This window comes from Oncorhynchus tshawytscha, linkage group LG10 (genome assembly GCF_018296145.1).
Source record: "Oncorhynchus tshawytscha isolate Ot180627B linkage group LG10, Otsh_v2.0, whole genome shotgun sequence".
Classification (NCBI taxonomy): domain Eukaryota; kingdom Metazoa; phylum Chordata; class Actinopteri; order Salmoniformes; family Salmonidae; genus Oncorhynchus; species Oncorhynchus tshawytscha.
Genome location: NC_056438.1, coordinates 69,887,088 through 69,909,785, shown reverse-complemented (window position 1 = coordinate 69,909,785; position 22,698 = coordinate 69,887,088). Strand labels below are relative to the sequence as shown.

The following is a 22,698-nucleotide window of genomic DNA, read 5'->3' as shown; positions in this document are numbered from 1 at the left end:
ATCACTCCATGAGGTGTGATGATGGGCATACCTGTGCACATAACACTAGCGCCCAAGTTCGAGCTCCACTCTCCTCTTGAAGACATTGCATGCTTCCTGACCTAATAACAAGCTAGCATTTTCTGCTAAAGTGCCTTGTATGGCCAGGAGTTGGTCCTCATGCAGTTGGTAATTTGGGACAAAATATCCAAAGTTAAGTATTATTAAATCGACTTTTCAAAATGCTGATAGACCTAAGCCTTTTCTACTAGTTTTGAACATCTGGAGCTATAAATATTTTTACTTTTTTTATTTAACCTTTATTTAACTAGGCAAGTCAGTTAACAACAACATTTTCTTTACAATGACAGCCTAAATATGAAGTAGGCTATTAATAGCAAGTGCCCAGTTATAATTGTCCTTCCATTTGTGCATTTCTTTTGAGTGTTTACTGTGTTTGTTTGTTGCTGCTTCTCAGAGCTATGCTCGTGCACCTCCGCACTACAAAGAACCTCACCTGCGTATGTGTATTAGCAAGAGTACTCAATTTATTATTTTATTAAATGAGATGTCTCAAATTGAAGTGTATCCCAGTTTGATTGAGAAAGTCCTGTGAATATTATGTGACGTTAATGTATGATGCTTCTAGACTTTTATAGCCTTCAGTTTATATACTGAATGAGATTTGTATGTACTCCTGCTTGTTGAGGTAATGGTTTTGCCCAGGTATTTCGACAGGCTTTGCCAGTGTTCTGTAAACTCTAATGGGATAGTGTCTGAAATGTAGGCTGTATTTTAACTCTCCACAGTAGCCTAGGCTTACCGGCCTATCCGTAGCATATTTTCTTAGACCAATTGTTGTTGCAAGTCCTTTTTTCATTATTTGTTGACATTATCTTCTGCCACCATCACTACGATATTATATTTGTGTGAATAGAACCACCATTTTTGTTTTAACCTTATCCTCTGTCTCCTGCCTGCCTACCTGCCCGGTCGTAAGACACGTTTACACTTTCACCAGGAGTTAAGATATACACATACATTCGCACACAAAAAATAAGTAGGCCATGGCCATGACAAGGTCTATCTCTGGAAGAGAGCAGGCTACAGCCTGGCCGTCTGCAGGTCTATCCCTGGAAGAGAGCAGGCTACAGCCTGGCCGTCTGTAGGTCTATCTCTGGAAGACAGCATGCTACAGCCTGGCCGTCTGCAGGTCTATCTCTGGAAGAGAGCAGCCGTCTGCAGCAGTAGGTGGCTGAGAGAGAATTTAATTTAAACAGTACCACATCTTCTGCCTACCTCAGAGGCTTAGATGCTGTACTTTAAATCAGTGTTTCTTTGCACCCTCCCTCTGATGGTCAGCTGACACGAATGTACTCAGTGCTCATGCTACTTTTAATCTAAGAGTAGAATCATAGCTTGCCAGTCCATGCTTTAAATAGGGTTGATAAAGTCTGCTTTACAGCTTCTACTTGCTCTGCGGTTCTGTTGTTGTTTAACCTAATACCCTATAGGACAAGATTAATTGATGTTGTTTCAGCTGATTGTATCAACTGTCAGCATTCTATACTTCCCTATTTCACTTTTCACCTAGTAGCCTATATCTCTCAAAACACACACACACACACACACACACAGTGGTGACAAGGTCAAAATTATTTCGTTCTGCCTCTGAACAAGGCCCACTGTTACCTGGCCATCATTGTAAATAAGAATGTGTACTTAACAAAAATAAATAAAAACATGAGAGAGGGGAGGGAACGGAGAGACAGGACATTATCATAACCTTTTATCATGATATTCTTACCCTGACAAAACGTTTTGTGAGGTGGTCCTGGGCTTTATGTGTGGTTTGTGTGACAGTTGACAAGAAAGCAAGTGAAAGCACCACCATCATAGAACAGCAGTGCATTCGTTACGTGGCACCAGGGCACTCACGTGGGGCTGAAGGGGGGAGTTCACCCGTTGTCATGGGAATGAGACTTTGTTTTCTCTTCTCCTGTTTTATGAGCCACTAAACTTGCAAGCAACACAGTGAGCTAGCTAATGTTACTACGACTCCATCGATAATACAAAGCAAAAGATTGTTTCCTATAGAAATATTTATTGTTAAACTTTATCGGACTGCTCGGGGTTTGGTAGTAATCGAGAATCGGCTAGATGAGCAGGTGAGCCAGCAAGCTATTCAGCTGAGCATTACAGTAGCTAGCTAACGTAGCTAGTTATTTACGTGAGTTATTGGTTACAAATATGATGTGCCAATGTGACAAACACAGTGCTTGCACAATGAATCGCTGATATGACAGACACATGTTTTTCAAATGAGACATTGTATCCAAGAGGTATCAACTAGACCTAGTATTATTAACGTATGTAGTTGGGAGAGTGCTTACATGTAACGACGTTTGCTCGCTGTCAGTCTAAGTGTCTAATGTTGTTGTTTCCAGACTTGAATGTGTGGGGTCTTCCAAGGTTCCACAGAAGCAGGTAAAACGTGTTTATTTTGTCAAAGACATGATGAAACAAGACATGTTGGGAAGATTATTTTATTTCAGATAAATATTTAATTTTTATGAAATACAAATATTCATATTTTCCCTGCTTTTGATATAGGTGGCCCCTGCACTTCTTGAGACACACATGCCTAAAGGTATGTAGGCCTGTGTAAAGATCTGGTATGCAGGGTGAAACAAACAACCACTGCTGTATTTTCCATTCTACTCTGAACTGGATATATGACACCCTTCCTTTCTTCTTTTTGTTCTAGAAGCTGTGGGAGCCAAGTATTTTACTGCCGCACCCCGGTAAGAATTTACAGCAAGACCAGTCCTAACTACGTCATAAAACATCTGACATGGTGTTGAGTTTCCATGATAGAAAGTTGCACATCACAAGTTGATGTGATGCAAACATTTACATATTTTTTGTGTGTGTGTTTTGGTATTTTTCAGAAGTAGCCTTCCTACACAAGCAGCATCAAATCCTATGAAGGTCGGTAAATCATCTTTAAGAAAGCACAAAACCCCTAACCCCCCAAAAAAGAAAACCCTAAGCTATTGCATTTATCATTTATTAGTCTGTATATCTAATTTGTTTTCCACCCAGGTCACTAACGTGCTCTGTGCAGGAGGTGTGAATAACATTAGTGTTGGGTTCGCTGGACCTCCTGTGATCCTCAGCCAAGACCTGAAGATGAAGGATAATAAGAAACCACAGCAGTCGGCTTCAGCTGTTACAGGTCAGTAGAATATGACAGGACTACTAGAGTAGAAGAGCATTCCCACTGGGCTCATGTTGGTTGAATCAAAGTTGTTTCCACGTCATTTCAATGAAATGACGTTGAACCAACATGGAATAAACGTAGAATTGACATCTGTGCCCAGTGGGTTGTTATAGATAGATTGGTAGATTGAAACATAGAGAATCTAACTTTGCACCAATGTTTTGATCTTTTTTGCATGACTGCTGAAAAATGATGATGATGTTTCGTGGGGCAGGAGGAAGAGTGTTTGTGCAGCCACAGGCCCAAACTACCCCCTGCTCTGTGTATGTTCACCCTCCAGCGGAGCCTCTCCCCCCTCTTGAACCAGAAGGGGAGGAAGAGCACACTGAGGAGGAGGATGATGATAATGGTGAGGCGGATGATGATGAGGAGGAGGGATACAGGGCTCCACTGGAGCTGATGGCTGAGGTAAATTAACTCTTCAGTTCATGTCAGACCAAGTCCCACATTAGACTGACTAAAAATGAATACATTCATATCAGATGTCATTTTCCCTGATTAATGGAGGAATTCAGATTGCTGGTTAACAATGAGAGGCTGGGTCTGCCTGGATGGACTGTGACACCCATCTGTGTCTGTGATTTCAGTTCCTCAAGTCTGTGATGGAGAAAGACTTTGTGCTGGCAGAGAAACTGTGTCAGATGAGTAAGCCTGTTTGTCAAACGAAAAGGTTCTGTCATCCAGAGACTCTGGGTTCGAGCCCAAGCTCTGTCACAGCCGGCCGCGACTGGGAGGTCCATAGGGCGACGCACAATTGGCCTAGCGTCGTCCGGGTTAGGCCGGTAGGGATATCCTTGTCTCATCGCGCACTAGCGACTCCTGTGGCGGGCCGGGCGCAGTGTACGCTGACCGGATCGCTAGGTGTACGGTGTTTCCTCCGACACATTGGTGCGGCTTGGTTGGGTTGTGTTTCGGAGGACGCATGACTCTCAACCTTCGTCTCTCCCGAGCCCATACTGGAGTTGTTGCGATGATACAAGACAGTAACTACTAACAATTGGATACCACGAAGTTGGGAAGAAAAAGGGGGTAAAAAAAAAAAAAAGTTCTGTCATTCATTGTTTTGATTATATGTGTGCATTTTGTTCATGTGTCTCTCATTGCATCAATCAACCAAATAATTAATTAATTGGCCAACCAGATGATTGATGTGTCTATGCTCTGTTCTTCCAGTTCTGGTCTATGAACCAAATAATCCAGAAGCCAAACAGTTCATTCCTCTCATCCAGGAGAGGCTGGAGAGAGGTGAGTGGCTCCCTCCAAATCATGCACATGCACAAAAAGGTTATTGTGGGAGAAGACTTTCGGCCACTGTAGCTGTGTGACAATTGTTGGAAGTTGGATTCAAGTGGTCACATTAACCCTAGTTCTGGAGAGTTACTATGTGTGCAGGCTTTTGTTCCAACACTGACACATCTGATATAGCTCATCAAAGTCTTTGCTTTGTTCCTATGCAATGTTCCATCAGAGCAAGAGGAGAAAAGCCAAGATGATGATGATGCTTGTTCAGACTCCGGTGATGAAGATGACTCTGGGAGTGATCAAGACTCTCCTCAGAGCTCAGACAGCTCCTCCTCCTCCTCCTCCTCATCGTCATCAGATGAGGAAGAGGAGCAGGAGAGGAGACACAAACCATGTCCACCCTCTCACCTTTCCCCATAGCTGTCAGTCACCAGCACACTGCCCAGTCTGACAGTGGAAATATCAGTTAGTTTCTTTTCCTTTTGTATGAGTATATATATATATATATATATATATATATATGTCAATTGTGTCACTGTTTTACATTTCACATTCGCACATTGCCTTGGTGAGGCCATCACAGCATACACAGTTTCCTCATCACCACATCCCTGTTTAATTTTCATGTAAATTACACAATAAAGTTCAGCATCATGACATCTGTGTATTTCTGGTTTCTTCTACACAAGGGTTTGTTTGACAGAAGTACTCAAGGACTAAGTGGAAACGTACTCTACATTTCTAGTACAACCAGAATTATTAATAGACCTTTCAACAACTCTACATTTCAACATAAATGCAACCACACAGATCATTTTCAAAATGCCTGTTAATTTCTGAGGAAGTTGAGCAACAATGATCTCTAAAAAGTCCAGATGGGGAAGAGAATAAGTAGAGGGAGAGAAGAGCAGAAAAGAAGGAGATGATTGAAAGAGGACTGAGAGGGTGAAAGAAGAGGCATTCGGCAGTGGAGTGGACTGTGGAGAACACTTCCCATTGGAGCCCTGCTGCTTAGGACCTTGAAGTTTACAGGTGAATTCCCAAAGATCCCTCAGGTGTGTACCATGGCTACTCTATTTTAGTTTGTTTTTATTATTCAGCCTATAGGCCTAGTCTAGGAGGTATAGGATTTTTTTTTCCCAAACATGTAGTTTCAATACAGAATAGATAAGAGCTATTACATGACTTTCACAATTTTTGGAAATAAACTGAGCAACTGAGCAAAAATGAGTCCATTCCAAGTCTATATCTGGTAGGCTACGGTTGTCCAACTCATTTTTTCAAATGTTTCCTTTGATTGAAAGCTGCAAGTGACAAAAAGAAAACCTCCTCTGTTGTTTTTGGTCGTTCCCTAAGATCACCTTTTAGCTCTAAGTTAGTAAGTAGCCTATTGAGGACGTGATGTTTATCCAACTTCCCAAGAGTGGTGATTTTATCTTACAGGAGATAGGCATTTCTCATGACCATCACACCTGAAGAAAAGTCTCCCTGTGTCACAGAAAAAGGGGACACGTCCGTGCTTCTACACCTGCATTGCTTGCTGTTTGGGGTTTTAGGACAGGTTTCTGTACAGCACTTTGAGATATCAGCTGATGTAAGAAAGTCTTTATAAATCATTTTGATTTGATTTGATTTGATTTGTCAGGAAGTGGGGAGGTTTTCGTATGCTTTTTTTCTGTCACGAGCAGCAGAAGCTTAATTTTGCGCCAGAGGGAGGTTAATGCTATGACTCACACGTGCGTGAGGGGATAGGCGATTCACGCACTAATAAATATATTAAAAATGAAACATTCTTGAGGGAAAAAAGGTCACTGGCACGCTACTGGATGTAATTTGTCTCGATGTCGTTATTCCGTTGTTGTTAGCATTGAACTGTCTTGCGTCTCAGAACGTTGGGTGGATAGAGAACTGTAATTCGGTTGTTTGGTGGTAGTTTCTCTCGACAAGACAACCTGTGCACCCGCAAACGGTAAGGTAGCGTATTGCCTCCTAGCGCCAGCGCTCTCACGTTTCCAAACAGCTTTTTTTGGAATAGGTCTATTGATTGATTTGTCCATAATAGTGAGATATTTGCATTTATTTTTTAAAGATAATGTTGCACAGCGCCCAGCAACTGCAACATTTGTTGCGATCCACATTCTTATTGGGGTCGGAAATAGGATGTGATTGGTTAGGAAGGCATAAATATTTTAACAAACGACCTGTCGACCATGTTCGGATTTCCAAATCTCTCTTGTTCAAAAGTGTGTTACTCTGACATGTTAATAGCAATGGCAGCCTATTGTTATTTGTTAACCTATATGAGTGGCAGGATTCATTCATTAGCCTTACTATTTATTATCAATAATGACATTAACTGATGCTGGCTTCACTGTTATTCAAAGATCATCATAATTGAAAAATCGATATGCTTTGTGTCAATACATTTTCCAACGGATTTCAGTAGAATATCATTGATCAAGTGTCTGTCAAATATATTATTTTTTCTTACAATACCCAGATTTGTTTGAGAAAATTAGTCAAAGAATTCCATAGCGCGTAATTATGAAAGGATATTTCGTTTTGCATATTCCTAATTCTGAATAGGTCTGATAAGGATGATTTGTTTGTGGATTAGACGTATTTATTTCCTTTATATTGAAGACACGAAGACCTTTGTTTTCGTTCTCTTTGATCAAAAAGTAGACTGGACAGTCTGGTGCTCTTCGCTTAGCTTGAGCGCCCAAGACTGATGTCTCAGAGATGGGGATGATTTCGCTCTAATGACCCATAATAACGTCACTGGGGACAAGGTTCTGTGTCCAATTTACTGCTTAAAACATGTTTTTTTCGTTAATGTATATAAGGTAGAATATAGTGGCTATACATTTGTCAGATTTGCAGCCTTTATTTTGGTCCAATAGAATTGAATGCACGCGATGTTATCGTTCAAAAGCATTTATCTCCCCTCGGCATGTGCATGCAGCTCGCAGCCTATTGACGTTCGAGAATAAATGATTCCGATTGTAGAGGCAGATAATAACAGCAAATGATGCATCATCCTCTTCCTTCACTGCACTGATACTAAAGCTCAATTTCACTGATCAAATTCAGCGTAGGTTGCCTATTTTAGGCTATTCCAAATAAATCATGCATATCTTTCAGAAATAAATGCAGTTATTTATTTGTTTAATATCCAGAGCCATCAATCTTAACCCTTGGCCGTTTGTTTTCAGAAACCGGTTGGATATTTCCGTTGAGAATCTGATAAGAGTCCCGGAGCGCACAGGAATAACGGAGGACTAATGGCCACGTCTGAACCGACAGCCACTGGCGGGGACCAGGACCCCAACTCTGCCAATTTACGACCTTCGTCTACAAGTAAGTCTCTCCTTTCTCTCTCTCTCCCTCCCTTCCCCTCTGCCTGATAAAAACGAGTCTCACCCGGGCTTTTTACCGTGTGGGCCCTGTCGTTAATCATTCCGGTTAAAAACAGAGCTATCACAGCTGCCTGCCGCTGTCTAACGGATCAGCGGCGTGCACTGAGAAACGGACCTCCTGTAATCGCCTCAAAGAGCGTCGTTATAATGTCCTCAGCGCTATGGATCCGGAAATGAATTAGTTATGGAATATAAAATATACAATTATTTGGAATAACCCTATCGAATTTCCTTTTGCTTTTTTGCTTTTTTTTTTTTTACCAGACCTATCAAATAATGTTTTTAAAATATGTATGTTGTAAAGCCTATAACCAATAGCCTAAATGTATGTTCATGCTATTATTTATTGGCTAACGATATTTTGTATGCAAGCATTTCAATTCGTATTTTTTTATTTAAAAAATAATAATTTATCCCCTCAAAATCCTTGCATCATGTAGTCAGTCCTCCATGAGAGAGCTGTTAACCGCGCAATTACGCAGGGAATGGCTGGTAATTGCAGCCACTCCGGTGTTCGTGATGATGGCTTGCACTCGTTTTGTAGAGACCCGCTTGGATAATTTAGCCACGGAACACTGAGAGAAGGGGACATTTAGAATCGGATTACTGATATTAGCATATTTGTCTAGCCTACCACTGAAAGTTACATTTTCGTAAAGAAAAATGACCCAATCCCTCCTCTCTACAGCCCTAGTCATATTTCGTTTGGAAAATGTATAGGCTTGAAGGGCTAGTTAACCAGCTAACATGTCTGCCATTGGCCTAATATGGAAAAATGGCATCATAGGCTATTTGACAGAGGAAGAATGTGGATACATTTGTAGAACAGTAATACCGTCTGACATTTTTTCAGGTTTGACAGAGTGCACAATGGCTTGAAAAAGGCTGTGATGTTGTTGTTTTTGTGCTCTGCCTGTTTCTCTGCTGCTGCTGTTGGATGTTGCTATTATCTCGCTGCCACGCTCTGTCTCACTCGCGCTGACCTGAGGCGGCTCGTGGTGTCTCTGTGTGTGAGTGTGTCTCGGTAGCGCTCGCCTTCATGCGCTCTGAGTGACACCTCGAGCCGTTATGTCTGGGTCTTGCATCCTAGACAAATAACACCATCATGAAGCTCATATGCATATAGATATGCCTTGTTACCGTCCCATCGCTTTGCTCTGTATGCTTGAGTTTTTGTGTTGCTATGATGGCATTCTCCATCATACAATTCCAAAATAAGGTAGCCTATTAGCCTAGTTTTCACTATACTGCCTGGTGTGTGTGTGTGTGTGTGTGTGTGTGTGTGTGTGTGTGTGTGTCCGAACAGCCAGCTAGACATCGCCAGCTCCCACCAGTCAAATACTGTGTTTCACCTAATTAATATCTGCTCTCTTTCGCGAGGTCATTTCACGGGTGTTTATTTCAACCCGCCTCTCGCCGGGTGCGTGCCAGTATTTATTAAACCGGTGAGCCTCTGATGGCCCATTATGATTGGACTGTGTGGATTTGGACCATTCGAATGTTGAGGAATAATAACCGCGAGATAGGGTGAAGTTCCCCAAGACAAAGATCTACTGCTGCAAGTATCTGCTTCATGCTTCTTCACTCCGTTGTGCCATGCATTGCCATACGCTTTATAAAAACTCATCCGCTGTCACCCAAATCACACTATTCATATATTTCAGAATTTGATTTTCAAACGTTCTCCCCAAACATTCTGTTTTAGACTATGACGCGTGGATGCAAGGCTGCACGCGGAAACTGGGTTTGAAGATCTGTGGTAAGTTTAAGACCCATAAACCATCATGGATACTATATGGAATACTCTGATGTTAGAGCAGGGCCGTCCCGGACTGTCACTCCACATTCTCATCTCCTAAAGGTCAGTTAGCGATTAGCTTTAGGCCACGCGATGCGCGCCGGGGTTCCGTCGCCGACCACCCCATGTCTCTTCCTATCCATATCTCTACAGTTAGCAAAGGATAGGATGTAGGCCCACAATACGGCAAGTAACAATATGCCTCAGAAATATAGAAACATGTCTAAACAAACAAGATTTATCGCGAGATGGATGTGTCCAATATAGGCTAGTTGTTTTTTATGCTGAGTTAGCTGTTAACATGTTTTTTGCACATAGGCTAGGCCTAAATATTGCACCTTCTAATAGCTTTTTATTTTATAAAGGCCTTATCATAGATTTTTTTTTAAAGCATTAATTTCCTCTCCTTTCCGTTTGGAGGCGACTATGGATTTGGGTCCCTTCATGCAAAACTGATTTTTTTTTATACCACCTGCGAGCCTTTTCAATGAAATGTGACGATGTCGATGAGATGACGTGGAGTTTAAGGTTTGGTAAATCTGGGAGGTTCCATAAAGTCTCTGTTATCCAATCAAGCCAAGGTGAAACGATTGAATCCAGTGTTTTTCCAACAGGATTCTTAGACGATCTGTTTTTCCTGGGCACTATACGTCGAGGATGGTTTGACGTCAGTCAGCATTCACACATTGAGAAAAATATCCTTTATTTAAAAAATCCTTCCTACCTTCACTGATGTCAGACCTACATATTGTTTTGTGGCAGGATTTGATAACGTCAAGAATGTCAATGTCATTTAATTGGAAATGTAGGCATTGTTAGCATGGCTTCAATCCAAACACAAATAGGGGATGTAATTAGCCTAAAATAAATGGATTTCAACTCGAAAGTTACGATGCAGGCCTATAATTCGTACCGAGGGTCAAAAGAAGTAGGGCACCTGCCCCTTAATGTGGAGGACGTCCCCTAGCCGGAGAATAATAACACAATTGAACCACCCTCGTAAACCTGAACATAACCTTAATAACGAAATAATTCACCACAATGCACGAAGAAACATGTTTTTTCGATCAACTGATTGACTCGTTTTATAGAGGACATTGTTTTGGCCCGAATGAGTCATTTTCACATTTGTGTGCGTTGTGCATCAGGCCCAATAATTTGCATAGCCTACCGTATCATTTGAATATGTGGACATAGGGCTAAGTGCTTATAGGGTAATTTTATGCATGATAAAGACATTATTTCGTTTCTATAAATATCCCCTCGGGCTGATAAGGAATATAGCTTTGTGCTCGAGTTTGAAATAATTTTTATGAGGAGGAAAAAACAGAACAGTGACAATGGTCATCATAAAATGGTTCCGAGTGTTAGATTTTGTTCTATGTCAGTGTGGATTTACAGCCCATAATAGTTGTCAGGTCCTATCAATCAGTAAAGAAGCACGCCCTGTGGATGAAGGAAGATTAACGAGAACCATATCAACCGGTAGCTTTTTCTAGGCCGCTGCTCTCGTGAGATAATAAGTGCCCAATGTGCCAACCGAGATTAGCCGAATACATTTTAATGGAGCTCTGAAACAGAGATAGAGTTTGAGAGAGCCTTCTCTCTGTCTTATTCGATATTGCAAAAACATTTTTTATATCATATTTTCATAGAATAATGTACTGAAAACTGCATGATGTGAAAATAAGTGTTTAAATCCTTCCATAATTATTAAGCCTAAAATGACCTTCTCTGGTGGTAGCCTGCTAGGCTATAGGTTTTTCTCTCTATTTGTTTTCTAAGATCAATGGGCTATTAATAGACACGGACTTTCATTAACAATAGACTAACCTATCCAGAGGCCGTAAAATATCTACATCCTTCATTAACTCCACTCCATAATGTCTGCTCTATGAGTCGGTAATGACATGGACGCTGCGCCGGGCCCTCCACACAGTCCCTGCACGCTCAGGCGTGAAAAGTCCGGGGGGACAGGAGGACATTCACCGCTGGAATAAATTGGGTATTTCTCGCTCTCGCATGACTGGGTTATGGGTGGATGTCACCGGGCAGGGTAGGGCCTGAGCCTGCCTGGCCTGTGAGCCTGAGGGCAAGACACCCATGCAAGCAAGCACACACACACACACTACCCTCTTCCATAAAATTGATCCAAAACCCATCCACTGAGGGGATCACCACCCGGGGTTACAAGCGCTGTCTGGGAGAGGACACCATAAATAATGTGTTGCCTTTGTAACAGACATAGATAAACTCAGGTCTCTGAATATAAGTTATTATCGGGTTATTATCTAGCGATGTTGGGCAGTGGTAACCGAGCATGTTCCCCTTCTCGTGCCCCTCTGTGTAACACCCTAGGGTTCCTGCAGAAGAACAACAGTCTCGGGGAGGAAGGCCGGCTCGCAGGCTCACTCTCAGAACGCCAGAAGAACCTGTATTCCTGTGACAACAGCGACCGGGATGGCCGCTTCCGTCGCACTGAGACCGATTTTTCCAACATGTTCGCGAGAGGTGAGAGATAATGAGTTCATTCTTGCTAGACTTTTAATATAACCCTACACGTTAGTTTTCTAATTCTTACATGTTCTAACATTTAGTGAGCCGTATATTTATAGGCCTTCTTCTGTAAAAGGGCGTCCAGCCTCTACTTTCGATTTTCTTTTCGTTTTGTAAATGCTTTTTCCGTAATTCTTCTAGACTTACTTCCCGCCAAAAACGGAGAAGAGGCGACTATGCAGTTCTTGTTGGAACTTGTGGGCATCCTCACCAACTACGTCAGGAAGACGTTTGACCGTTCCACCAAGGTTCTGGACTTCCACCACCCTCACCAGCTGCTCGAGGGCATGGAGGGATTCAACCTCGAGCTCTCTGACCAGCCAGAGTCCCTCGAGCAGATCCTCGTGGACTGCAGGGACACGCTCAAGTACGGCGTGCGAACAGGTAGACTACTATACTGGCCACAACTAAGTTACATGAAACAGGATACAGCTTTAAACCAGACGTTTCCTTTTCATGTTTTCAGGACAGTTTGTGTGCATTAATTACGTTTCCAATCTTTGCATTTCTTATATTTCCAAGTGTGCAATTTCTTCCTTAGTTCTTCCTTTGAGCAGTTTAAATGAGTGTGAAAAAGAAGAAGTAATAGTCTCACCAAGCCAGGCAGACTAAAATCTTTTACCATTGGAAAAAGCATTAGCCTATACATTTAATTAAGATAGGCTTTTGTTTCTCTCCTTCCTTGATAGGAAATTACATGAGAAACAAAGACGTTTCATTCTGCTTTTTTAGAATACATTCCAATCCAAAACAACCAATATTGCAGTTGGCTTAAATGGTTAGCTTAGTCTACATGAAACTTGACCAACCGGTAGGTCTATTGACTACAAATATTTCCATGTTGTTTAGGCTTTCTAAAAATGTTTAACGCACCTTTGTATATTTCTTTTTAGACATGAACATTTCTTCAGACGTTATTGGGATACAGTTTGTGTTCTCTTTATCACAGTGATCTGCTCGTGTTCACAACACTTGAGCAAAATGGAATGCTACACAAAACCATTTAAGCATAAGCTGTTCCCTTGATCAGTAACATCCAATCACAATGACGGGTGATTGTATGTACCCCTGGTAATTCTCCTTCCTTGATTTTATTAAACCAAGTACCGCCTGCGGGGACGCAAGCCTGCGTGGGATTTTACAAGCCGTTAGGAACGACAACAGTCAAACTGTCCTTTGGGTTTACTTCCTAAAGACCTTTAACTCAATTCATTGGACATTTACACACAAAGTGACGATAGTTTAAAAAACATTGTCGCAGGATTTACGAGTTTGTCTGAATCAATTAGCCTATGGCAGTTGAGTCTCATGCCTTCATTCCAATGACGCTATCACGGGCGCTGTCCACGGTGCTGAAATATAGCCTATCACGCGGGAGCAAATCCACTTCGCTTTCGTATCTCTGATATTGCGCTCTTTAGTTAGTTAGTCAGTCCGTTCGTCTAGGGGGCTACATGACATAAATACAATATTAGTAGCCTAGTGATGTTTGTTGTTGTTGAATTTCATTCAAACATAACGTCAAGCTCTGTGAGCATCTAGGCTAGCCTACTCTAAATGTCATGTAACCTTGTTATCAGTGGATAAGTGTCCCCATCTAGTACCTCGAAGGCAAATGTTCCACTGCATCTCAGGTCCCAATGGGAATACAGCAAAGAGTGAATGTGGGAGTTTCAGAAAATAACGTGTCTGAGTTCATATCAAATGGTTTGTTTTCATTACAGGAAAGAACACACACTGTTTCAACCCTTGTAGTAGATGTGTGTTTTTACAAGGTTATAGAAACCTTGCAGGCAAATATCCCAGTATGTTTAATTTTCATTTGTAAAGTCCCATTCAGATAGAATCTGTTCTCTGTCCCAGGGCATCCACGGTTCTTCAACCAGCTGTCTACGGGGCTGGACATCATTGGGCTGGCTGGGGAGTGGCTCACCTCCACAGCCAACACCAACATGTGAGTCATACACTGCTGTTTTTGTGTGCCTAAAGGTCTGTCGACATCACTGTGCTGACTAGCCGACATTTTCAGGATTCTTGTTGGTATAACGATACAGTCGGAAAGGGAATATGATGATTATAGTTTGCGAGAAAGCCCCAGTGGGTTGTTGTTGGTATAACGATACAGTCGAAAAGGAAATACGATGATTATAGTTTGCGAGAAAGCCCCAGTGGGTTGTTGTTGGTATAACGGTACAGTCGGAAAGGAAATATGATGATTACAGTTTGTGAGAAAGCCCCAGTGTGTTGTTGTTGGTATAACGATACAGTCGGAAAGGGAATATGATGATTATAGTTTGTGAGAAAGCCCCAGTGGGTTGTTGTTGGTATAACGATACAGTCGGAAAGGAAATATGATGATTATAGTTTGCGAGAAAGCCCCAGTGGGTTGTTGTTGGTATAACGATACAGTCGGAAAGGGAATATGATGATTATAGTTTGTGAGAAAGCCCCAGTGGGTTGTTGTTGGTATAACGGTACAGTCGGAAAGGGAATATGATGATTATAGTTTGCGAGAAAGCCCCAGTGGGTTGTTGTTGACATTTCAATGATTTACGCCATGTAGCAAAAATAGAATCAAATCATTAGTTCTCAATTAGTGTGGCTCTCCTCATATCTGCTCAGTTACAGTCCCTTGGGGTTGAATGAAGGCCAAGGCCTTTGATTGGCTAGGTTAGAGAGGTTTAAGATGGCGGTCATATCGGCTTGTTATATAAAATGTTTGTTTTTTCATGTGACTGCTGTTCGCACTGTACCAACTGTGTATTGAACAGCAGCCCTGAATACCAAACATCTCGGAAAACACGCACACACCTACACACACACTCACACACACACATACACACACACATGCCCCATGGGCTGGTTAGATTGTATATTGATCAGAGCTCAGTGTCATGGTGGTCTAGTCTGATAGAGGTTATGAAGCCCTGCAAAGCTAAACAACACCAGATACAGGACACATCATACAGGACACATCATACAGGAGCGTGAGTGTGTGTGTAGGTGTGTGTGTGTGTGTGTGTGTGTGTAGGTGTGTGCGTGTTATCTGAGATGTATAGTATAGGCTACATAGGCTATGGCTATGGAATGGGCCTTCCATTGCAATTGTGACATTGGCTACTACAACATACATATTAGCCATAGCCTTGACACTTAATATCACCAGTATTACAATAAGTGCTCTATAAAGTGAAAGCATTATTACTACTCACCAATGTGTAAGCTAGGACTATTAGAATCATGCCACTTCACATGCGCATTGATTCTGTCTGGCTCCCTCTCTGGCTTTTGCGATGACGGATGTATGACTTTTTTTAGTAAATGGAACGTATTTGTTGTATTTTGTTAAAATGATGTGGGCGTGCCCCAAGGGTCAATACTGGGGCCCCTCCTGTTCAGCCTGTACATTAATGATCTGCCTTCTGTCTTTACTGGGTCCGAAGTTCAAATGTATGCAGATGATACAGTGATATATGTGCATGCAAAGAGCAAACAACAAGCTGCACAAGAACTCACTACTGTAATGGTCCAGGTTACAAAGTGGCTCAGTGACTCGTGTTTGCATCTCAATGTGAAAAAAACTGTTTGCATGTTCTTCACAAAGAGGGCAACAGATGCTACTGAGCCAGATGTCTATGTGTCAGGGGAGAAGCTCCAGGTGGTATCCGATTTTAAGTACCTTGGCATCATACTTGATTCCAACCTCTCTTTTAAAAAGCATGTGAAAAAGGTAATTCAAATAACCAAATTCAACCTAGCTAATTTCCGATTTATACGAAATTGTTTGACTACAGAGGTAGCAAAACTGTACTTCAAATCTATGATACTCCCCCACTTAACATACTGCTTGACTAGTTGGGCCCAAGCTTGCTGTACAACATTAAAACCTATTCAGTCTGTCTACAAACAGGCTCTCAAAGTGCTTGATAGGAAGCCCAATAGCCATCATCATTGTCACATCCTTAGAAAGCATGAGCTCGAGTTGGGAAAATCTTGTGCAATACACCGACGCATGTCTTGTATTCAAGATCCTTAATGGCCTGGCTCCCCTCCACTCAATATTTTTGTTAAACAGAAAACCCAGACATATGGCAGCAGATCCACAAGTTCTGCCATGAGAGGTGACTGTATAGTTCCCCTAAGGAAAAGCACCTTTAGTAAATCTGCATTCTCTGTGAGAGCTTCCCATGTCTGGAATACACTGCCATCAGACACACATAACTGCACCACATATCACACTTTCACAAAATGCTTGAAGACATGGCTAAAGGTCAATCAGATTTGTGAACATGGTCCCTAGCTGTGTGTTGCCGCTCTCCATGTTGTCTGTTGTCTGTAGCTTGTGAGGTGTGGAAACACTTTGTTGCTTTTATGAATTTTGTCTTGCTGCTTTTTGTTCTATGTTGCTCTGTCTGTATGCTCCCTCTTGCTTGTCCTATGTTGCTCTGTCTGTATGCTATGTCTTGCTTGTCCTATGTTGCTATGTCTTGCTTGTTCTATGTTGCTATTGTCTATATTGTAATTGTTTTTAATAACCTGCCCAGGGACTGCGGTTGAAAATTAGCCGGCTGGCTAAAACCGACACTTTTACTGAAACGTTGATTAATGTGCACTGTCCCTGTAAAAATAAAAATAACCTCAAAATCAAAATTGCTTCTTGTTCTAGAGTAGTGAAATTTTGGTCTCTTTCTTTTGACTCCATATCTATGGTTTTCTCCGTCATCGACATGTGGACCTTTTTGAATGTTGCGTGTTCGCGCCAGTTGTCAGATCAACCAATCTGCGCTTCTCTTAGTCTAATAGCTTAAAGGGGAAGCAACCGTTCTGGAACCAATAAATCCTGGACTCCCTCACGTGGTTAAGACAAACCGGATATGTTCAGGAAATCCTGAATTTGTTAAATCATCTTTCTGGAATACTCCTCTGGACTACAAGAAAGACCATTCAGGAAGAGAGGAAAAATGTGTAAATAACACAAAACAGGACTATGAGAGACCAAATGAATAACAACAACACAAAACAGGACTATGAGAGACCACATGAATAACAACAAAAATACAGGACTATCTATGAGAGACCACATGAATAACAACAACAATATAGGACTATCTATGAGAGACCTAATGACTGCCTCACCTGGTTCACCAACTACTTTGCAGACAGAGTTCAGTGTGTCAAATCGGAGGGCCTGTTGTCCGGACCTCTGGCAGTCTCTATGGGGGTACCACAGGGTTCAATTCTCTGGCCGACTCTTTTCTCTGTATATATATCAATGATGTCGCTCTTGCTCCGGGCGATTCCCTGATCCACCTCTACGCAGACGACACCATTCTGTATACTTCTGGCCCTTCCTTGGACACTGTGCTAACTAACCTCCAAACAAGCTTCAATGCCATACAACACTCCTTCTGTGGCCTCCAACTGCTCTTAAACGCTAGTAAAACCAAATGCATGCTTTTCAACCATTCGCTGCCCGCACGCGCCCGCCCGACTAGCATCACCACCCTGGATGGTTACAACCTAGAATATTTGGACAACTATAAATACCTAGGTGTCTGGTTAGACTGTAAACTCTCCTTCCAGTCTCATATTAAACATCTCCAGTTCCATCCGTTTTGTTACCAAATCACCTTATACCACCCACCACTGCGACCTGTATGCTCTAGTCGGCTGGCCCTTGATACATATTCGTCGCCAGACCCACTGGCTCCAGGTCATCTATAAGTCTATGCTAGGTAAAGCTCCGCCTTATCTCAGTTCACTAGTCACGATAACAACACCCACCCGTTGCACATGTTCCAGCAGGTATATCTCACTGGTCATCCCCAAAGCCAACACCTCATTTGGCTGCCTTTCCTTCCAGTTCTCTGCTGCCCGTGACTGAAACGAATTGCAAAAATCGCTGAAGTTGGAGACTTTTATTTCCCTCACCAACTTTAAACATCAGCTATCTGAGCAGCTAACCGATCGCTGCAGCTGTACATAGTCCATCTGTAAATAGCCCACCCAATCTACCTACCTCATCCCCATACTGTTTTTATTTACTTTTCTGCTATTTTGCACACCAGTATCTCTACTTGCACATCATCATCATCATCATCATCATTTATCACTCCAGTGTTAATCTACTAAATTGTAATTATTCGCTCCTAGGGCCTATTTATTGCCTACCTCCTCATGCCTTTTGCACACTGTATATAGACTTTGTTTTTTTTCTACTGTGTTATTGACTTGTTTATTGTGTTATTGGCTTGCTTATTGTTTATTCCATGTGTAACTCTGTGTTGTTGTCTGTGTCACACTGCTTTGCTTTATCTTGTCCAGGTGGCAGTTGTAAATGAGAACTTGTTCTCTACTAGCCTACCTGCTTATTATCTTGGCCAGGTCGCAGTTGTAAATGAGAACTTGTTCTCAACTAGCCTACCTGGTTAAATAAAGGTGAAATAAAAAAATAAAAAATACCAAATGAATAACAACAACAATGCAGGACTATCTATGAGAGACCTAATGAATAACAACAACAATGCAGGACTATCTATGAGAGACCAAATGAGTATCAACAACACAAGAAAGGACTATTTATGAGAGACCAAATGAGTATCAACAACACAAGACATGACTACTTATGAGAGACCAAAATGAATAACATGCAGAAAACTTGAGCGTGCATAACTATACCCCCCCCAATCAGAGTTGGATGGGTTCCGCTGGTATACAGCAATTTTTAAAAACTTCTTCGGTGTCCAGCACGCGGGTCAAGTTTCGGGGGAAACTGGAGGGTGCGTAATTCAAATAAATTCTAATAGTTATTATAGCCGTTAAACATTTAGGTCTTCTATCCGCTGAAAGCTTAAATTCTTGTTCATCTAAGTGCACTGTCCCATTTACAGTAGCTATTACAGTGAAAACATGCCATGCAATTGTTTGAGGACGGCGCCCCAGATCCAAATACTTTTCCACCGGCACAGGTTTCATACATTCACATATAAAGATTAAATATTCACTTACTTTTTGAAAATCCTCCTCTGATTTGTCATCCAAAGGGTCCCAGAGATAACATGTAGTGTCGTTTTGTTAGATAAAATCATTTTTTATATCCCAAAAAGTCTGTATAGTTGGCGCCATCAATTTGAGTAGTCCACTCGTTCAACTTGCAGAGAAAGGAATCCGAAAAGCTACGCCTACTAAACTTTGTTTCAACAAGTCAAAATACATTTGCATTTACTCCTCAGACACACTAAAATGTAATCAAACTATAATATTTATTTCGGAAATAAGTATGTTCGATAGGAAACTATTGTGTCCTCATACAAAAACTCATATTTTTTTATTCGTTTTTGAAGTTGCAGGCCTGAAACTTTGAACATAGACTACTGACACCCTGTGGAAGGGACCTATTTTACAATATGAGCTTTCTCATTTCTAAGAGGATGTTCTCTCAACAAAAAAATAAAATAAATTCAGGTTGGTTTTTCTTTGGATTTCTCCTACTAAATCTATTGTGTTACATTCTCCTATATGATTTTAACATTTCTACAAACTTCAAAGTGTTTTCTTTCCAATGGTACCAATAATATGCATATCCTAGCTTCAGGGCCTGAGCTACAGGCAGTTTGGTTTGGGCATGTCATTCAGGCGGAAATTGAGAAAAAGGGGCCTGATCCCTAAGAAGTTTTTAATTCATACCACAGATTCTCAATTGGATTGAGGTCTGGGCTTTGACTAGGCCATTCCAAGACATTTAAATGTTTCCCCTTAAAAAAAACATGTGTGTTGCTGTAGCAGTATGCTTAGGGTCATTGTCCTGCTGGAAGGTGAACTTCTGTCCTAGTCACAAAACTCTGGAAGACTGAAACAAGTTTCCCTAAAGAATTTCCCTGTATTTAGCGCCATCCATCATTCCTTCAATTCTGACCCAGTCCCAGCCGATGGAAAAACATCCCCACAGCATGATGCTGCCACCACCATCACCCTGGTGTTCTCAGAGTGATGAGAGGTGTTGGTTTTGTGCCAGACATAGCATTTTCCTTGATGGCCAAAAAGCTCAATTTTAGTCTCATCTGACCAGAGTACCTTCTTCCATATGTTTGGGGAGTCTCCCACATGCCTTTTGGCAAACACCAAACGTGTTGGCTTCTTTTTTTCTTTAAGCAATGGCTTTTTTTCTGGCCACTCTTCTGTAAAGCCCAGCTCTGTAAAGCCCAGCCCTACGCGTACTATGGACAGATACTCCATTCTCTTCTGTGGAGCTTTGCAGCTCCTTCAGGGTTATCTTTGGTCTCTTTGTTGCCTCTCTGATTAATGCCCTCCTTGCCTGGTACGTGAGTTTTGGTGGGCGGCCTTTTCTTGGCAGGTTTGTTGTTGTGAAATATTCTTTCCATTTTTAAATAATGGATTTAATGGTGCTCCGTGGGATGTTCAAAGTTTCTGATATTTTTTTATAACCCAACCCTGATCTGTACTTCTCCCCAACTTTGTCCCTGACCTGTTTGGAGAGCTCCTTGGTCTTCATAGTGCTGCTTGCTTGGTGGTGCCCCTTGCTTAGTGGTGTTGCAGACTCTGGGGCCTTTCAGAACAGGTGTATATATACTGAGATCCTGTGACAGATCATGTGACACTTAGATTGCACACAGGTGGACTTTATTTAACTAATTATGTGAATTCTGAAGGTAATTGGTTGCACCAGATCTTATTTAGGGGCTATATAGCAATGGGGGTGAATACATATGCACGCACCACTTTTCAGTTTTACATTTTTACATTTTCTTTGGAACAAGTTTTTTTTTTCTCACCAATTTGGACTATTTTGTGTATGTCCATTACATGAAATCCACATAAAAATTCATTTAAATTACAGGTTGTAATGCAACAACATAAGAAAAATGTCAAGGGGTTGAATACTTTTGCAAGGCACTGTACATGACTACAAGAGAGATCCCAGACAATCCAGTGTCACAACACATGCTTATGAGAGACCAGACATGTTACAGTTTTTCTCAATTGCTAAAACACTAAAACCCATTGGCTGAACAAAGTTCTCAGTTGCCTGGACTCATTTAGCTAATTATGCAGTCTGTTGTCAATACCTTAAACCATTTCACATGGTAAAACACCATTTGCAGATCTCACTTAGACTTTTCAGCAAAACTCTAAACACATTCTCATTCTCAAAACACATTCTGCACTCTAATGCACATGTCATCCATACTGGTAAACACAAGTGGCAACAATCAAATACAAATAGAGAACATATGTCATTGATTGAACACAACCACTCAACATTGATTTAACCTGTTTCAAATGATGCGACACAACCAATATAAGCCAGTTCAGAGAGCAAACAGGTTGTTGAAGGTAGGAAGGAGAAAGTCTGAGAATGGATACTGTAGTACAGTGCATTGTAGGCTGTATACTGTGCAAAGGATGAATTATATGGCCCTGAACATTATGCTTTCCATTTTTTAACAGTACTGACTGCTCAATATATTTTGACTGGTTGCAGGTTCATATCAACAAAGAACAAGATTTACAGTATCACAGACACAAAGGACAAGTTTGTGAGATGCAGGGTACAGTACTGTAAAAATAGGGGTACAAGGAGGAGGAAGAACAAAAAACAAAATTGCAAAGAGCAAAGCAGAGTAGTAATTTCTGATCAATTTTGAGCTACTATGATAGAACATGTTTTCGTTCATCAAAAGACAATGACGGAAAAATATGATTTTATTTTAGATTAAAAATGTACTTCTCCCTGAGAATTGTATGTTTTGAACAATGTGTTTTCCATTTTTCGGTGTATTGTTTACTGACTGCTTGAGAGTGTATATCATTTTGATCAAATCAAATCAAATGTATTTATATAGCCCTTCGTACATCAACTGATATCTCAAAGTGCTGTACAGAAACCCAGCCTAAAACCCCAAACAGCAAGCAATGCAGGTGTAGAAGCACGGTGGCTAGGAAAAACTCCCTAGAAAGGCCAAAACCTAGGAAGAAACCTAGAGAGGATCCAGGCTATGTGGGGTGGCCAGTCCTCTTCTGGCTGTGCCGGGTGGAGATTATAACAGAACATGGCCAAGATGTTCAAATGTTCATAAATGACCAGCATGGTCCAATAATAATAAGGCAGAACAGTTGAAACTGGAGCAGCATGGAGTCATCATGTCATCATGTCAGGTAGTCCTGAGGCATGGTCCTAGGGCTCAGGTCCTCCGAGAGAGAGAAAGGAAGAGAGAAAGAGAGAATTAGAGAGAGCACACTTAAATTCACACAGGACACCGAATAGGACAGGAGAAGTACTCCAGATATAACAAACTGACCCTAGCCCCCCGAAAACATAAACTACTGCAGCATAAATACTGGAGGCTGAGACAGGAGGGGTCAGGAGACACTGTGGCCCCATCCGAGGACACCCCCGGACA

The 22,698-nt window shown here is 41.5% G+C and overlaps 2 protein-coding genes across 13 annotated transcripts in view; both read left to right on the top strand.

Moving 5' to 3' along the window:
* Positions 1-1,935: 1,935 nt before the first annotated feature.
* Positions 1,936-5,161, top strand: erich2 (glutamate-rich 2). Of its 7 annotated transcripts, none has more exons than XM_024406463.2 (10): positions 1,936-2,147; positions 2,427-2,466; positions 2,593-2,629; positions 2,747-2,783; positions 2,931-2,970; positions 3,085-3,217; positions 3,543-3,670; positions 3,850-3,907; positions 4,436-4,507; positions 4,731-5,161. In XM_024406463.2, exons 1-10 carry the CDS (start codon positions 2,140-2,142, stop codon positions 4,922-4,924), a joined length of 747 nt encoding a protein of 248 aa, XP_024262231.1. In that variant the 5' UTR covers positions 1,936-2,139; the 3' UTR covers positions 4,925-5,161. The 7 variants fall into 7 exon arrangements, with proteins under 7 accessions (XP_024262231.1, XP_024262232.1, XP_024262228.1 ...); XM_024406459.2 differs by having other exon boundaries at positions 1,937-2,147; positions 2,750-2,783; positions 2,934-2,970; positions 3,477-3,670; XM_024406458.2 differs by having other exon boundaries at positions 1,937-2,147; positions 2,934-2,970; positions 3,477-3,670.
* A 280-nt stretch (positions 5,162-5,441) lies between these two features.
* LOC112237864 (glutamate decarboxylase 1) overlaps positions 5,442-22,698 on the top strand; it is a 29,479-nt gene continuing 12,222 nt past the window's right edge. The window contains exons 1-6 of one of the 6 annotated variants that reach the window (XM_042328952.1): positions 5,442-5,559; positions 7,720-7,864; positions 9,629-9,682; positions 12,080-12,232; positions 12,419-12,661; positions 14,141-14,231. In XM_042328952.1, the coding sequence (XP_042184886.1) occupies positions 7,789-7,864; positions 9,629-9,682; positions 12,080-12,232; positions 12,419-12,661; positions 14,141-14,231 (617 nt within the window). In that variant the 5' untranslated portion in view covers positions 5,442-5,559; positions 7,720-7,788. Of the gene's footprint in view, positions 5,560-6,195; positions 6,474-7,472; positions 7,599-7,719; positions 7,865-9,628; positions 9,683-9,724; positions 11,727-12,079; positions 12,233-12,418; positions 12,662-14,140; positions 14,232-22,698 lie in introns of those variants that run through there. The other 5 variants (XM_042328956.1, XM_042328951.1, XM_042328953.1 and 2 more) reach the window with 5 other exon arrangements.

What these genes read in the sequence shown, in the direction of transcription:
- erich2 (XM_024406456.2), top strand. An exon ending in GTCGGCTTCAGCTGTTACAG is followed by an intron (nt 3,218 to 3,476) that starts GTCAGTAGAATA and finishes TTCGTGGGGCAG; the next exon opens with GAGGAAGAGTGTTTGTGCAG. An exon ending in CACTGGAGCTGATGGCTGAG is followed by an intron (nt 3,671 to 3,849) that starts GTAAATTAACTC and finishes CTGTGATTTCAG; the next exon opens with TTCCTCAAGTCTGTGATGGA.